The 18,577-nt window shown below is 32.3% G+C and overlaps 1 protein-coding gene across 2 annotated transcripts in view; it reads right to left on the reverse strand.

Moving 5' to 3' along the window:
• Positions 1 to 269: 269 nt before the first annotated feature.
• LOC143082302 (slowpoke-binding protein-like) overlaps positions 270 to 18,577 on the reverse strand; it is a 46,158-nt gene continuing 27,850 nt past the window's right edge. For both annotated transcript variants that reach the window (XM_076257939.1, XM_076257930.1), the window contains exons 10-13: positions 5,974 to 6,027; positions 4,057 to 4,122; positions 3,651 to 3,715; positions 270 to 3,149 (exon numbers count right to left, since the gene is read on the reverse strand). In XM_076257939.1, the coding sequence (XP_076114054.1) occupies positions 2,834 to 3,149; positions 3,651 to 3,715; positions 4,057 to 4,122; positions 5,974 to 6,027 (501 nt within the window). In that variant the 3' untranslated portion in view covers positions 270 to 2,833. The remainder of the gene's footprint in view (positions 3,150 to 3,650; positions 3,716 to 4,056; positions 4,123 to 5,973; positions 6,028 to 18,577) is intronic.

The following is an 18,577-nucleotide window of genomic DNA, read 5'->3' on the forward strand; positions in this document are numbered from 1 at the left end:
GTCCATCTTAAACTTGCAAATAGGTGCGAGTTTTTAATGCTCCGTGTTGAAGGCATTACTATTATGACTTTGAGACGAAGAACAGCAATACAAACGCTTTTTTTAAAAAAAAATTTTATTTGAAATAACTGATTTTGTGTAATGGATCACTATCCTTTTTTTCACTATTATAACCACCAGAACCTCTCATTTCCCCATTGCTTAATGTAACAGTTACATCTAAAAGCAAATCAACCCTTTGATTTATAAACATGATAAAACAACAAATCTAAAACTTCAATAAATTTATTAAATATAATTAATATATCTTTACATAATTTTACAAAGAGTCAATTCTTAAAACAAACATGCCATTTTTTAACAAAAAAAAGAACAATGAACAACAGTTAAACATTCACAACTTTTCCATAAAAGATCACAGATTCTGATACTTCAAGCTATCAGTTTAAAAAAAGCTTTTAAAAAATGGACCACTTTAAAGATAAATGGCTTTACTGAGATCAGCATTATACAACCACAACATTTCAACATATACATAAGTATACATATACCAGGCAACTTATGGACCTAGTATTGTGCTTAGCACAGTGATAGGATTGACAAAATAATTCTTTAATATGAGTATTTATCAGCAATTTGTACATTTCCCTTTGATCTCTCTGCCAAATATGTTTTAGATCGTGGACAGGACCCAATACTTAAAAAAAAAGGCAATGACTTCAAATATCAGTGCGAGATGTCATTTGTCAATTTATGAATATGATGGAAGTCAAATAACTTCAGGGCCTCAATAAGCTTTTTTTTTTTTTTTTTCAAATTGACTCATAGTTATATTAAAATGTTTGACTTATATTTATTCATAAATAATAGTTATTTGCAGCTTGAAAATTGCATTACATCAATGGACAAAACGGCTTATATCTAACAGGGATACGTATACAATGTGTAGTCTACTTTCATAAGAGATAATCTTTGATATTTATTGCTACATTTGACTTTAAAGGATCATATGTTGAAGAAAAAAAATCAATTCAGTGTCAGATAAAAATAAAAAAAAAAATATAATAAAGTCAGACTTAGTCTCTTATTTACTAAATATTTTACCACAAAAAGTTTACCTAAATTACAGATTTATTTTAAAGTGCCAAAGATTAATCTCAAATTTTAGTTCATTCATCATCTCAATAATAAGTTCATGCATTATTTCTGAATTTACAGTGGATGGATAGATTTTGGTTTTATAGTCTCAAAATCTATTGTAACAGTTTGGGTTGGTCTGTCATGTGTTTGGCTTTCATCTTGCATCTATTTCGTTCATGAGTCTGGTATGGACTTTACAGTAATAAATTTCATTCTATGAAAATATACATAACTTTCTCTAATTCTTTGTCAATTTATCCCTTTCTGCACCCATTGTATAAAAAAAATTAATCAATGTGTGGTTCAATGATCTCAGTTCTTCATTGGTTAAAATCTGATTATGACGTCAAATTTTCTTGTTTTTTCTTCTCGGAATTTCCTATTGTGACGGCATGAAAAAAAGGCGACCATACCTGATGATGTCACATAGAAAAAACACATCTTTTTGCAGATCAGTTGTAAATTAAAGAAGGAATAAGTTTGCCTGCATATTGTTTGAAAATCATTCGAGAAACAGATTCCACCACCAAATCTTGTGTAATACGATATTAATCCACTCTCGACAGTTCAATTTTAAATATTTAAAACGCTCTGCAAGCCTCGCCTTTTAAATTTGAAAATTTTACTGTCTCGAGTGGATTAATACTGTATCACACTCAATGCAGTGGTAGAATCTAACTTTATATACTAATTTTCTACACATAACTACATCATTTTAATCAATTTAAACAAATCAAAAACATCAACAAATAAATTAACATAAATAAACAAGACATAGATTTGAATTACTGAAGCACCATACAAGTTTAAAATAAATAAATGGCACAATATTTGATATCACATTTATGTTTTTTCCCTAGAAAACAAAGGTACACAGACTTTTAGAACACTTTCCATTCAAATCATCAGAATGGGGATAGCTTGAAAACATAAACCCCCTAGTTTCTCACACAATCTCTTTAAGGAAGCAATTAAGGACTCTTACTATTGTAAATTAAAGTCATTATCAAACTAGTCATGGAGTATTATACCTATCTTTCAGAAACCAAGATAAAAGGCATGATGATCAGAACAAAAACAATCATTTTCTGAACACTGACTTTCAATTTAAAGATGTTGGTCAAAGAACCTCCTTTAAGTCTGAAGTTAAACAGAGAAACTCAATTATTGCTGAGTGACATTTCTAAGACTATATAATTTTTGCTAAACTAATAGCTATATTTCCCTCTTGCAATGGCATCCTAAAATTGTCTAAGCAAGCATTATTTGCAAAGTTTCAAAATTTTCCTTTCAGCATGTATTGTTGCTCTTATTAACATATAATGTTGACGGGAGCGGGACAAAAGACCCCTGTTAATAGTTATAGTATTAAAGAAATTTCATGTCCCAGTTATTTTACTTCATAATTGTAAAATTCCTTCTATAGTAACAGCTATACTATAAAATTTATACATTTTACATGATGCAAAACCAAAACAAGTTGATTAAGTAGCTGACTGAAGTATCAATAAAGAAACTTAAATGTAAACAGTTTTCAACAATTTTGTGAGTATCTTTGAACATATTCCTTTTTAAAGTATTTTGAATCATAGCAAAATTTAATTAATCTAACATGTATAGAATGTCTAACAGATATCAGAATCCTTGTTTCTCAAAATAGTATATAATATATAGATATGAGAATGTCACACTTTTAAACTTTTGGAGCACTTCTGTCATTAGTGGTTGCCTTCTTCAATTTCAATCCATGTCTGATATCTCCTAAAAGTGCACTTCTTTCATTGGTAGCAGCTGGAGCATTCACTGCTGGTGGAGGAGGTGGACCTTTGGCAGGTGGTGGAGGCGGAGCTAATGGAGGAGGTGGAGCTTTAGGTGGAGGCGGAGCTACAGGAGCAGAAGGTGCTTTTGTGGGCTGAGCTGAAGACTTGGATAACGATTTTGAAGATGAGTACATTTTAGCATCTTTAGAACTTTTTTCTATGGATGTTGTTTTTCTCAAGGAGGACTTTCTGAAAATATAAATTAAATGCATGATATGAAAACATATAAAAAATCAGTACTCTCTTTATACTGGAGAAAATGAAAAACCCATAAATAACCTCTTAAAGTTTTACCTTCAGTAATACTTTTTGCTATTAGTCTGTTATGTAACGGTTTTCAGTTTCATATGACACAGATCTCTTTCTCTTCATATTCATACTAAGCGCAAATATATCTTAGGCTATCAAATTTCAAATCAGATCTTTCCTGTTAAAAAAAGTCTAGAAAAATAGTCTTCAATGTGTTGAAAAGCAGCAACGTTTGCATGTTTAAAGTAGTTAAGAATCAGTACAAATTGATTTGACTGACACTCAATATTTTTACATTACACTCACACCTCTTAAGATTATTTTATATATCCTCATAATGGTTTTTAAACTAAACATGAATGTGATGGTTATTGTCATCCTTGGTAATGTTGTCATGTGAAGTATACATAATACCCTTAAAAGTGACAAAAAAATATTTACTTTGAAAGTTGTCTCCCTTTCTTTACTGTTTTCAGTAATGACTTCATGGGTTGTGAGTAGCTGATCTACAAATATGGATAAAAAAAAATTATTTCAAAGTACAGCACTATTAACATGTGGAAGACAGTTAGACACAGGGGCTCAGAATTAATATATCAAATTTGTACTTTGAACTTTATGACAACTGAATCATAATTTATGATGATGACTGAACATGAATTTAAATATGAAAATGTAACAGAAAAAAAAATCTAAATTAATTAGTATTCTTAGTACCTTTATATTGTCATGACTATCAAATGTTTTATCAAATATTTTTGTTAAACAAAAGTAATTGTCATTTTAACTGACTGATATTTTTTCAATGGACAAATCATAAACAAAAGTTATAATAACTAAGACTTACAGGTGCTGGATTAAATTTGGCAAGCTCTAATAATTTTTCATGACAAAAGAAGTCTAACTCAGAAATCTGAAAGATAAAAAAAATAAATGAATTAAAGAACCTTTGTAAGCATGCTCACATACCCCACACCACCACATTGTCACTGGATAAACAAATCTCAACAGATTCCTAAGTTCAAAGATTCATATCTCTACAAATGTCAACTGGTAAAAAAATTCTTATGGATAAGCACATAAACATGTAATGTCCTCATTAACTACAAAGTTTCATGATACTCTGTTGTATGGTTTCAGAGAAGTTGCAATTACAAACTGTTTAAGTGGTATACTCAGGCAAACATTTTAAGTTCAAAGTGGCATATATAACTCCTAGAAAAAAAACTGAATCATAATTTCCTTTCGATATAAAATTGAGAATTGAAATGGGGAATGTATCGAAGAGACAACAACCCGACCATAGAACAGATAACAGCAGAAGGTCATCAATAGGTCTTCAATGAAGCGAGAAAATCCCGCACCCAGAGGCGTCCTTTAGCTGGCCCCTAAATAAATTCTAAAGTAATGAATAAGTTAAGTTCTCCCTCGGACACACACTCCATAATCTAGTATATTATAAGAGCATAAACCTGAAGCACGGGGAGGCACTCTACTGCCTCCACACGGCACTAAAGACAAACTCTGTAAAAAATAAAATTGAGAATAGAAATGGGGAATGTGTCAAAGAGACAACAACCTGACCAGAGGAGTTGCATTGACAAACTGTTGCAGTAGGACATTAAGGCAAATATATTCAAACGGGCATAACTCCTAAAAAAAAATTGAATCATAATTTCCTGTCAATATGCACATCTACAAAGTATGACCTTATCATTTTAAAAGTTTCATGAAATTCTGTTGTGTGGTTTCAGAGAAGTTGAGATGACAAACTGTTGCAGTAGTATATTGAGGCAAAATAGTTCAAAGGGGCATAACTCCTTGAAAAAAAAATAAATCATAATTTCCTGTCAATATTCACATCTACTTAGTATGTTTTTATTATCTTTTAAGTGTCATGAAATGCTGTTGTGCGGTTTCAGAGGAGTTGTGATGACAAAAACAGGACTGACAGATAGACAAGTCATAAACATTACATGGAGTATAATATAACATGAGTATGAACATAAGTAGCATATTATTTTGTTAAACTTAAACAACATTAATGCGTTTATACTTCAAGGATGCCCAACTAGTTTATCATTTGCTATTTTCAGTGGACCATGAAATTTGGTTCAAAATTCTAATTTGGCATAAAATTGAACATGTGTACTAAATTTCAAGTTAATTAGGCTTCAACTTCATCAAAAACTACCTTGATAAAAAAAATTAAACCGGAAACTGGATAGACGGATGAACGAACGGAGAAAACATGGATGCACAGACCAAAAATATACTGCCCATCAATTGGGCATAAAAATCATCATTTTTTTTTTATAGAATCTTAACACTTCTTGTTGAATGACAGAGGAGTGAAATTACAGAATTTCTTTCACATGATTTAACTTGTATGGGAAACAAGGGTATTTCATTGCAACCAATGTAATAATATTATTCTTTTTTAAATGAAAGAGTTCTCCACATTACCATGGCTTTAATTATATAGGATTTACTATACTTTCAAAGCATATCGCCATATGATTAGATTTGTATTGCATGTACATTTTAATTTGTGTTGCTCAGTTTTTAGTTTTGTATACTGTTTTTTGTCTTTTTGTCTTCTACTTTTTTTTGCCAATGTGTTGTCAGTTTATTTTGGACTTCAGAGTTTGAATTCCCTTTGGTATCTTTTGTCTCCTTTTTTTCAGAGTTTAGATATGTTGATAACCTAAGTTAAATTAGAAAAGAGCATGACGAGAAAGAGTTTTTTCTTAAAGAAATATACCTCTTTGATTGATGGATATTTTCCACTTCTATTTTCAAATATGTAATTTAAAACCTGAAATTAAAATACAGAACTAAATAGGTCATCTACATATAACACAACTGTTTACTCCTAAGGAACAATGAATTAAAAATGTTGTTTGAACAATTAAATATCAATACAAAAGAAAAAAAGCTGCAAAACATTGGTTTGATACTAATAGCTGCGATGCAAAACAATCTCATATATTTCAAATAACAGATAAATCTTAAATATATTAAAAATAAAAGCCTAATCTTTAAATATCAATGCATCATACATGTATAACTTTACTGAGATACTGGACCCTTATTTAGATTCAAAGATAAGTAGATACAGTATTTGACTCAGAACTGTAATATCTTACCAAAATGAAAGTGGCAGCTAATAAAAATCTGATCAAAGTTTCATGAAGTAACTGTTTCCTCAACATTTATAAGATTAAGGTGGTACCTAACACTACAGGGAGATAACTCTGTAAAATCAGCTAAATGTTTTAATTACGTCGTGTTGTTAAGGGAATTTAAGCTTCTCAATGATCAAAATAAGGGTTTGTTAAACTGCTATAAAACCAGTGTAATTTTTCTGATAAAACAGATGGTTCAATTTTTTTGAAATTTTTGTATTTTTGTAAAAGGGTCAAAGTAAATTCTTTGTCAAAATTTTATGAAAATTAAACGAGCCAAATTAATTTTAGTTAAAGTGTTTGGTACCACCTTAATGCTTAAAGAATAACTGTTACAGCAATGTAACTTGAAGATTTATCAGTGGCAAATCCACCTTGAATGGTTCTGTGAATCCACAAGCAACATTGGCAACTCTTAAACTACAGTAATGTTATTCTTTTTCCGATAAACTCATCATGAATACCGGGATTTAATTTTTTTTATTTATACAAGACTCATCAGTGTCGCTAAGTGTATCCAAAAAAGTTACAGAGGCCACAACAAGTATGAAGTTGAAGAGCATTGAGGACCAATATTCCTTAAAGTTTTGCAAAGGGTTAATAAGTCATCTCTAAAGTTCACTCTAATTTCGTTCTTATTTTGATCAACAGTGAACATTTGGTGGTGGATCAAATCTCACTATACAATTAGGAAAAGAAAGTACAAAGGAACATTTAGGTAAAGTTGGTAAACTTTTATCTTTAAAGTTAGTAGCTTGAAGATTTCTAAACAAGAATGTGTCCAAAGTACACGGATGCCCCACTGGCACTATCCTTTTCCATGTTCCATGGACCGTGAAATTGGGTAATTATCTAATTTGGCATTAAAATTAGAAAGATCATATCATAAGCAACAAGTGTAATAAGTTTCAAGTTGATTGGACTTCAGCTTCATCAAAAACTACCTTGACCAAAAACTTTAACCTGAAACTCCCACTTTCATTTTTTATGTTCAGTCGACCGTGAAATTGGGGTCAAAAGTCTAATTTGGCTCAAAAATTAGAAAGATCATCTCATAAGCAACAAGTGTGCTAAGTTTCAAGTTGATTGGACTTCAGCTTCATCAAAAACTACCTTGACCAAAAACTTTAACCTGGACGGACGAACGGAACCACAGACGGACGGACGGACGGAGGAACGGAGCCACAGACCAGAAAACATAATGCCCCTCTACTATCGTAGGTGGGGCATAAAAAGTGTAAGTCAGTGGTGGATCCAGGGTGGGGATTCCTGGGGTTTACACCCCCCTTTATTTTGGATGATCATTGCATTTGAATGGGACGTGGTTGGAACCCCATTTTATCCTGGGTTGGGACACCCCCTTTTTAAAATGGCTGGATCAGCCCCTGTAAGTTGATAAAGCTAACAAGTGATGACAATTAATAGCTCACAAAACCTCTTAAAAACGTATGAATAAAACTGAATCATTTTTAAAACATTTCTTTGTTATCATTGTCCTCAAATTATTAAATAGTTTACTATACACATTTATTTGTATCAGTCCTATAATATTTGAATGATAAAAACTTTTGAAGTATTTATCAACTTTAAGTCATGTGAATGTATTGTATGACCTTGTTATCAATCTAATCTGTAGAAATTATCTAACAATGAGGAGACAAAATATATCTAAAGTCACATTTAGTCAGTGAATAAGTATAATAATGGCGTTTTCCCAATCAATAGGGAAAGCACAGACTCCAGCTTTGTGTCAGTTCTGTGAGGAATCGCCAGAGATTAAGTGGAAGTGTATAAACTGTGACCTATTTCTATGTCAACTGTGCTGTTCAAAGATACATAGTAAAATCAAAGCCTCTATGGAACACGAAATTATAAATGTAAAAGATTTTGAAATGGAAAATGTGGCCAGAGCATCGCGTAAAGTTGACCTTGAAAACATGGAATGTACAATTCATCCCAAGCAGAAATGTTTTGTTTTCTGTAAAGATTGCAGTGAGCCCTCTTGTTCCAAATGTTTAATGGAGACTCATAAATTGCACGACTATAAAGCCATTGAAGAAGAGTATAAAGAAATAATCTCTGAAATGGAGGAACTATTAAAACAATTTGAAGCCAATCTTAAACTCCTCAGAAATGAAATGGAGCATCTGGAAAAGAAGCTATCTGATGGTGGTGACAATTTTCAAGAAACAAGGGATTTAATTTTGCAAACTGAGAAAGAAATGAAAGAGGTCATTTCTAAACGTGCCAAAGAACTTTTACAAGAACTAGAAGCAAAATGGAGATTATCCGAAAATGTTATCAAAACTGAAATTTCAGTCATCTCAAAGAATGAGAAGGAAATGGGAACAAAGAAGAATAATCTATACCAAGCACTACAGTCTCATCAAGCCATAGACATCTTTTCTACAAGTAAAACTTTAGATAAGTCATTTCCATGTTACTCAGTAAAAAAAATCATAACAAATAAAACAAAATTCATTCCAACAAATTTAGAAGTGAAAAAAGGAAGTCAGTCAGCATGGTCAGTGTTGGGCGACATTTATACAATTCCAGACTTTGAAGTGATAAACACATATTACAGTGATGTTGAAAACGCGACACACATAGTATTCTGTAGTGACAAAACAGCATTTATAGGAAGCCACAGTAGTAAAATAATTCAAAATATAAAATTTGAAACTAATAATTTCAAAGTAGAAAAGGGAATTAAGATGGAATATAATGATATGGCAAGGATAAACGATGATGAAATACTTTTGGCAAATGGAACAAGTGATCTAATACTATATACCAAAGATGGACAATTAATTTCTTTCAAGTCCTTTTCTCCTTTAAATACATCATGTGTTCATGTAACTAATGACAATAACGTAATAGCGGGGTTAGTGGAGTCTATTCCTGATGTATTTCTTGTTACAAAAGACTGTCACAGAAAAGTTGTGATTCTGAACCTGGCCGGTGATATACAACATTCTATTGAATATGATGGGGAAAGTCAGAGACTGTTAACATGTCCAATTAGAATCAGTAGTTTCAACAATAGGATAGTGGTTGTAGATATTATAAACAAGCAATGGGAGGGGAGGGTAGTAATGTTTGATTATGGGGGACAACTCAATTGGACCTACAATGGATGTAATAGTATCAATTCAGATCAGGTTAAGTTTTACCCCACAGATGTTACAATAACCTCTTCTGCAATGATTTTAATTTCTGACCATGAAAATCATGCTCTACATGCATTAAATCTTGCTGGTGAGGTTATTGTATGCAATGATGTGAAAGTCTTAGGAATAGAATTACCTTTAAGTCTTGATATTGACAATAACAAAGTTTTATGGATTGGATGTAACACCCGAGGTAAAGCCAAAAATAGAAAGGCTAAGATAATCTCTATTAAACTAACTTAATTTGGAGGTTTTTGTTGCAATACATCAAACATTATCACAAAAGCTTATTCATATCTTTGTATTAATCTAAAAGGCAAGATCTATAAAATTTAGAAAGGAAATGGGTAATGTGTCAAAGCAACAACAACTGGACCATAGAGCAGACAACAGCCGAAGGCCACCAATGGGTCTATGTTTTGATCTAGAAATGTTTACAAAGACAGTAGCCTAAGTAGGGAATAGTTTTTAAAGGTACAAGGCTTATAATTTTAAAGCAATCACATTATAGTGTTTCACTGTAAAATAAATCAGACAATATCAGTATAGAATGTTTCAAAATGTAATTATTTTCTTAAAACAATGACATTGTCAATGTAGTTTGTAGTTAAATAATGTTCCTCTTTGTAGATAGTCAGTGATCATCACACACATGTAATTTATAAAATAAAGGAGTATGTTAATAGTTTTAATGCATTTGTTCAATTGGGCTAGTTAGATCTAAAGTGCCGTCATTTAGCATCCATAGTTCCTGTCTGTCATTTTTCTGTCACTTTTTGTAGTGTAACCAAACTGGATCTTGATCAGCCTTAGGGTATTGTAGTTTGAAAATATTCACCTAGTCAATCAACTAACATCTCTGATGTAATATACAAAGAAAATCGAAAAATATATGCAAAAATGTTACAACAAAAAGAATCATTAAGAATAAGTGAGATAATGCATGCTTACACACACCTAAAGAATTCAACTTTCATTTTCCTGAAGTGACATAATGAAACTTGCTAACTGCAAAGGAATTACTATACGTTTAGAAATGGACTACTCCTGACTCATTAACAGATAAGACATTTTCATTTATAAAATCCTTTACATTAAAAATTCTAGTATAAAAGAGCTGTATTTTTTTAATCCCCATTGTGCCGAGATGCCTTTGGGACCAAGTCCTGTTCCATTGGCCAAAAAATTATTAAAATGTCCATTTTTGATTTTTCAAAGGAGAGGAAATGACACAATAAACTTGGCATATACATGTAACAATAAGCACCCATTCCATAACGTTGTTTTCCCATTTGCAGAAATTGTGGTATGCTGTATAGAAGTGAAATGTGTTTCCATTGTCTACACTATATTATGATATGTTATTTATTCTAGAGGCACTTTCAATTTTCTCTCATAGAGCTATAGACATCTTCCATTTAAAAGTGCACCAGTGTCCGTCAAATATCTAAATTGGCTGGAATAAACTAATTACAATTCCAATAAACATTCCCAGAGTGTTTGGGGATTTGTCTGTGACATATTGAACAATAAAAAATAACTTTAACTGTGTCGCTCACCTTGGTCTATGTGAATATTAAACAAAGGATGCAGATGGATTCATGACAAAATTTTGTTTTGGTGATGGTGATGTGTATGTACATCTTACTTTACTGAACATTCTTGCTGCTTACAATTATCTCTATCTATAATGAACTTGGCCCAGTAGTTTCAGAGGAGAAGATTATTGTAAAAGATTACTAAGATTTACGAAAAATGGTTAAAAATTGACTATAAAGGGCAATAACTCCTAAAGGGGTCAACTGACCATTTCGGTCATGTTGACTAATTTGTAGATCTTACTTTGCTGACATTTATTGCTTTTTACAGTTTATCTCTATCTATAATAATATTCAAGATAATAACCAAAAACAGCAAAATTTCCTTAAAATTACCAATTCAGGGGCAGCAACCCAACAACGGGTTGTCTCATTCATCTGAAAATTTCAGGGCAGATAGATCTTCACCAGATGAACAATTTAACCTATGTCAGATTTGCTCTAAATGCTTTGGTTTTTGAGTGATAAGCCAAAAACTGCATTTTACCCCTATGTTCTATTTTTAGCCATGCCGGCCATCTTGGTTGGTTGGCCAGGTCACCGGACACAATGTTTTAACTAGATACCCCAATGATGATTGTGGTCAAGTTTGGTTTAATTTGGTCTAGTAGTTCCAGAGGAGAAGATTTTTGTAAAAGATGACTAAGATTTACGAAAAATGGTTAAAAATTGACTATAAAGGGCAATAACTCCCAAAGGGGTCAACAGACCATTTTGGTCCTTTTAACTTATTTGTAGATCTTACTTTACTGAACATTTTTGATGTTCACAGTTTATCTCTATCTATGATAATATTCAAGATAATAACCAAAAACAGCAAAATTTCCTTAAAATTACCAATTCAGGGGCAGCAACCTATCAACGGGTTGTCCGATTCATCTCAAAATTTCAGGGCAGATAGATCTTGACCTAATTATCAATTTTACCCCCATGTCAGATTTGCTCTAAAGGCTGCGGTTTTTGAGTTATAAGCCAAAAACTGCATTTTACCCCTATGTTCTATTTTTAGCCATGGCGGCCATCTTAGTTGGTAGGCCGGGTCACAAGACACAATTTTTAAACTAGACACCCTAATAATGATTGTGGCCAAGTTTGGTAAAAATTGGCCCAGCAGTTTCAGAGGAGAAGATTTTTGTAAAAGCTAACGACGGACGACGACGACGACGCTGGACGCCAAGTGATGAGAAAAGCTCACTTGGCCCTGTGGGCCAGGTGAGCTAAAAATGAAACGAATAAAACAACAAAACAACCAATGAAAAAGGCAACTGGAAACATGAAAAAGAAAGATGGAGTCCAAAAGAAAGATATCCTTCAGAAGAAACAAAATCCTTTGAAAACAAACTCTGATATAAAAACACAATGTGACAACACTGAAATTAAAACCACAGGAAAAGTTCAAAATAATGTGAGGGATAGGGATGCTTTATTCATACAACTGCAATTCAAATTGATAAATTGTTCATCCTTTGATGAATTCCAAGCTGAGTGCCTAAATTCATTAACACTAATAGAGGGCTTTGAAGTAAATGTCAATCCCCATATTTCAATTTTGAACCTCCGATGTGGAATAGATAAGGCAGCATTGCAACTTTTGGGAGAAGAATATTTAGCAGTAAATATGTACCCAATAGAAGTGTATGGTGATGGCAATTGCTTACCCAGATGTGGTGCAGTATTTACTGGCTTGGACCATATTGAGTTGCGGGTAAGAATAGCAATAGAAGGCATTGCCTTTGAGCATTTATACATGGATAACAAATTTTTAAGCAAGGGTTCCGGGCAATTATCTGGCAAAAACCATACATCTTTGTATGCTCAGTACTCTGATGAATTTGATCCATCCGCAGTCTTAACACCAGCTGTTGAAAGAAGGGTATATCGCAAAGAACTCATGGAAATAGTAAAACCAGGCAGATACATGTGGATTTGGCAGATGTTTTGTTTGGCATCTGTTTTAAAATTAAAAGTCAGATCAGTGTATCCCCTCTATGGCAGCAGAATGGTTCGAGAAGATCTGAACCGCATCATTTTCCCAAGAGATATTGGCGTTAGTCTTGAGAATAAAATCTGTATTATGTGGTCTCACATACATGGCTGCAATGTTGATAGAAATTTGTGGAGACCAAATCATTTTGTGGTTACACTACCTATGGACAACTCAACTTGGGAAATTGATGTTGTGATGGACTCTGAGTCAGAATCTGAAGAAAACTGGAATGTTGGAGTGGCTGAAATCCTGGACCATCTGGAGGATAATGAAGGCAAACCATTGCTTGATATTAGTCTTGAATGCTCAGGTTTGATATATATATATATTTAACTAGGAAGAAAAACAGATCTAGGGTACATTTTGTAAACTTCAATGAGACAGCGATCCAACAACAAAACCAACACCAAATGGGGCTTTTTATAGCTGACTACTGTGGATGCATTATTATTCATGGGTTACCAATTTTTGAGGGTATCTAGGTAAAAAATGTTCACCGTGTCATAAACTTTCTATAAGGTTGTATATAGACTTTTGTTAAACCACGAAATTTGGTATCCACAGTAACTGAGTATACTGTATGGGGTTTAATCATTGTTGAAGGCTGTACATTGACCTATAATTGCCAATTTTCACTGATTTGAACTCTTGTGGATAGTTGTCTCATTGGCAATCATACCCCTATATCTCTTTTTTTTAATAAAGAGGATACAAATGCATGTCAACATGAGAAACTGTTGTAACAGAACAAATTTACAAGAACAGGTACACAAAAGACACACAACGATCAACATTAAACAATTAACACGAAAAAATATTGAACATTCATGTCTAAAAATTCATCAGGTAAACCCATGATCAGATGTAAGGAAAATCAACATATATATTTGAAAATGACCTCACGAATTGCTCAATAAGTATGGCAAGTCTTGTTCAATACTGTCTTTCAATATATTAGCATTGGACACGTTTCTCCAAACTGCAGACAAAAAAGAAGAAGAGCAGGTCATACTAGACAAACTTATTGTGGAAAAAGCACCACCTACTCCATGCAACAGAACAGGAAGGTACATGCAGCATATATATGCTTTTTTACTATGTTTCATTCTATTGGATAAAAGAGATCTTGAAAGATGGTTACTTATCATTATTTTATAGTCATTGTACTGATTAGAATTGTATTGCCCAGTGTAAAACATCTTGCATACTCAAGTTAATAATTTTTGTTTCATGTTTACAGGCATAATGAAAACACAGAAGAGCCAAACATGGTTAAAGAAAACAATGTTCAAGATGTTCCAACAAGGTATGTATAAGTGATATTCTCAAGATTGGTATACATACATGTTTATGTGATAAAGAGTAAAAATTAAAAGAAGCTTAAACATCTAAATGAGACAGATTTCCATGAAATTTAATGAAGTATTTGGTGCATTACATCATGGCAAAATATTTCATCATACAGGATGAGGATTAAACTTGTTCACTTTAATTTGGATAATATCACATTACAAAAGATGTTTGTAGAAAAGTTTTGTTTTTCATTTTTCAATTTGATTGTAAAAACTGGTCAATCTGTTGATTTTGGCAAGTTTGCATGGCTGCTTCATGTCATGCTAATTTTGAATTTGACTTTAAATAGTAGCCTATGAAACATGACACCCAAGACAGCCTGATTCTGACTTGTTCACCTGTCTAAATTTTGCTGATAATGTTTGCTGTTTACTTTTTTGAGATAAAGATCAAAGGACAAGTAGAACACAAAAGATATTCATTTAGTTAAGTTAATTAGGCAAAGACCAACAAAGCATATAACATTCTATTTTTAAAAGCCATCTTTTAAAGGCAATAACTCATAACAGGGATCAATTGACCATCTCAGCAGCTTCACCCTTTAGTTCTATTTTGAGCAACAGTAACCATGTAATTTGGTGGACCAATTACATCGATGAATAGTCATCCTTACAAGTTATGGCAATAACGAACATATGTCCGGAAATTTAGACCACTTTTTCATTATAAATCTTTCTTTAGCAATTATTAATCTCAAATTTTTCAATCCTTTAGTACACTTTTAGTCTTATCAGTCCTTTAAATATTTGCATGATAAAAACTTAAGTTTTAATGTATTGTTTGACCTTGTTGTCAACATACCTGCATACGTTATCTTATAATGGCGAAGTAAAATATGTTTTAAATCACCCATAGTAATTGAATACATACAAAGATGGCGTTTTCACAGTCAATAGGGAAAGCACAGACTTCGTCTGTGAGTCAATTCTTTGAAGAATCACCAGATATTAAGTAGAAGTGTATAAACTGTGAACTATTTCTATGTCAACTGTGCTGTTCAAAGATACATAGTAAAATCAAGGCATCTATGGAACATGAAATTATAAATCTAAAAGATTTTGAAACAGTGGATTTTCCCTCTTCAGTGCGCAAAGTTGACCTTGAAAACATGGAATGTACAATCCATCCCAAATAGAAATGTTTTCTTTTCTGTAAAGACTGCAGTGAGCCGTCTTGTTCCAAATGTTTAATGGAGACTCATAAATTGCATGACTATAAAGCCATTGAAGAAGAGTATAAAGAAATAATCTATGAAATGGAGGAACTAATAAAACAATTTGAAGCCAATCTTAAACTCTTCAGTAATGAAAAGAAACAGTTGCACACAAAGCTTTCTGTTGGTGATAACAATTTCAAAGAAACAAGGGATTTAATTCTGCAAACTGAGAAAGAAATGAAAGAGGTCATTTCTAAACGTGCTAAAGACCTCTTACAAGAACTTGAAGCAAAATGGAAACAATCAGAAAATATAATCAAAAGTGAACTTTCTGCCATCACAAAGATAGAACAGGAAATGGAAGTCAGGAAGAATAATCTACACCAAGCACTGCAGTCTCATCAAGCCATAGACATTTTCTCTACAAGTAAAACTTTAGATAAGTTAATGCCAAGTTATTCAATTAAAACAATAAAAACAAATAAAACAAAGTTCATTCCCAATATGGAAGTGAAAAAAGAAAGTCAGTCAGTGATTGGTGACATTTATAATATTCCAGACTTGGAAGTGATAAACACTTATCATAGTGATCTTAAAAATGTGACAAACATAATTCTCTGTAGTGACAAAACAGAATTCATAGGAAGCTTAACAGAGAAAACAATACAAAAAATAAGATTCCAAACTAATACTATCAAAGTAGAGAGAGAAATTCAAACAGAAGTAAATGATATGGCATTGATAAAGGACCATGAAATACTTGTGGCAACTGGAAATGGTGATATTTTAATATATAACCAAGATGGACAATATAAGACATTTAAATCTTTTCCCACCTTACTTACTGTAAGTGTTCATGTAAATAATAGTAGGGTTAATGGAAGATAGTCCTGATGGATTACTTATTACAAAAGACAGGTACAGAAAAATTGTGATTATGAACCAGGATGCTGACATACAACATACTATTGAATATGATAAAGACAATCAGAGACTATTAACATGTCCTGTTAGAATCAAAAGTTTCAATGATAGAATAGTAGTTATAGATATTATAAACAAGGAATTGGAGGGGAGGGTAGTAATGTTTGATTATGGGGGACAACTCCATTGGAAATACAATGGATGTAATGGTATCATTTCCAATCAGGTTAAGTTTTATCCAGGAGACGTGTCAATAACCTCTACAGCAATGATTTTAGTTTCTGACAATGAAAATCTTGCCCTACATGTATTAAATTCTGTTGGAGAGGTTATTGTACGTTATGATGTCAAAGGCTTAGGAATAGAATTACCTTTAAATCTTGATATTGACAATAATGAAGTTTTATGGATTGGATGTGACACCCAAGCTAAAGCCAAAAATATAAAGGCTAAGATAATCTCTATTAAACTAACTTAATTTGGAGGTTTCTCTCACAATACATCAAACATGATCACTAAAGCTAATTTGCATCTTTATATTAATCTAAAATGAAAAAGATGATATTTTAAAAGACTGAGCTGATCTGCACCAGAGACTCCTTATGTTCAAACAAAACAAAAAATCATTAATCATTTAGATTATAAACACACTTCTATTTAGCTGACAGCTTAACATACATGTATGGTGGTCTGGTGACATGACTTAATTTTAAGACACCCTGAATAAAAACAATATATTGAGGTATAAATTTAAAAGAACTCAGCATGAATAATAATTCTCTATAGAGTGTGAATAACATATTACCCCCCCCCCCCCCCAAAAAAAAAAAACCAACATTCTCTTGAAAATAATGTATCTATTCCAACATAGCAATTTTCTTAAATCTAAAATTCCCAACTAAATAACTTGTTATTCCTGAATTCCTGCAGGTGTTAAACTACTCTGTTAAACTACTCAATCCTGTAAAAAGGTCCTTTCATTCCCTCTAATTTTAAAACTAACTAAAAGATGATAAGACAACATCAGCAAAGAATGTTTCAAATGTACAGTAGTTATTTTCTAAGAACAATTGAGTGTTTAGTTAAATGATTCTCATCTTTGTTGATAGTAATTGATCATTATATATGTAATTTATGAAATAAAGGAATATATCTCAACATTTTTTGTTCCGACATTAATTGGTTCAAAGGGCAACTTTATCAACGTCATCATTTTGCATCTATTGTTGACGGTAAAACATCTTGGTGATTCATATTACATACAAGGTATAACAGGGAGTAACTAGATAAAATTCAGATATTCATTTTGTACCTGTTGAATGGGAAAAGTCAATAAACCTGACTGAAAAATAAAGACCAAAATTGAAATTAAAACAAGAATGTGTCCTCAGTACACGAATGCCCCACTCGCACTTTCATTTTCTATGTTCAGTGGACCGTGACATTGGGATAAAAACTTTAATTTGGCATTAAAATTAGAAAGATCATATCATAGGGAACATGTGTACTAAGTTTGAAGTTGATTGGACTTCAACTTCATCAAAAACTACCTTGACCAAAAACTTTAACCTGAAGCGGGACAGACGGACGAATGAACAGACGGATGGACGAACAGACGAACGGACGCACAGACCAGAAAACATAATGCCCCTCTACTATCTTAGGTGGGGCATAAAAAAGTAGACATATTTGTTGATAAATCAAATTACCAGATACAAGGTTTTAATTTATGTCCAATAAGCAGCATTCAGGTAAATTTTGGCAACATATGACAATGAAGTCTAAGAGAAGATTTTTGGTAAATTTATAAAATGTTTTTTTTGTCTGAACAAAATCTGAATCACTGAAATAGCAATTTGGATTTGATTTCTTATCAACGTTTGCATCCTGAGTGAATCAGTACTATTCAGCTGTTTATGCTTCACAAAAATGACCAAAAGACAAATAGAAGACAAAATTACCATCTCTTCCTGACAGTGACTGTGTAGGAAT

The sequence above is a fragment of the Mytilus galloprovincialis genome, chromosome 1 (genome assembly GCF_965363235.1).
Source record: "Mytilus galloprovincialis chromosome 1, xbMytGall1.hap1.1, whole genome shotgun sequence".
NCBI lineage: Eukaryota > Metazoa > Mollusca > Bivalvia > Mytilida > Mytilidae > Mytilus > Mytilus galloprovincialis.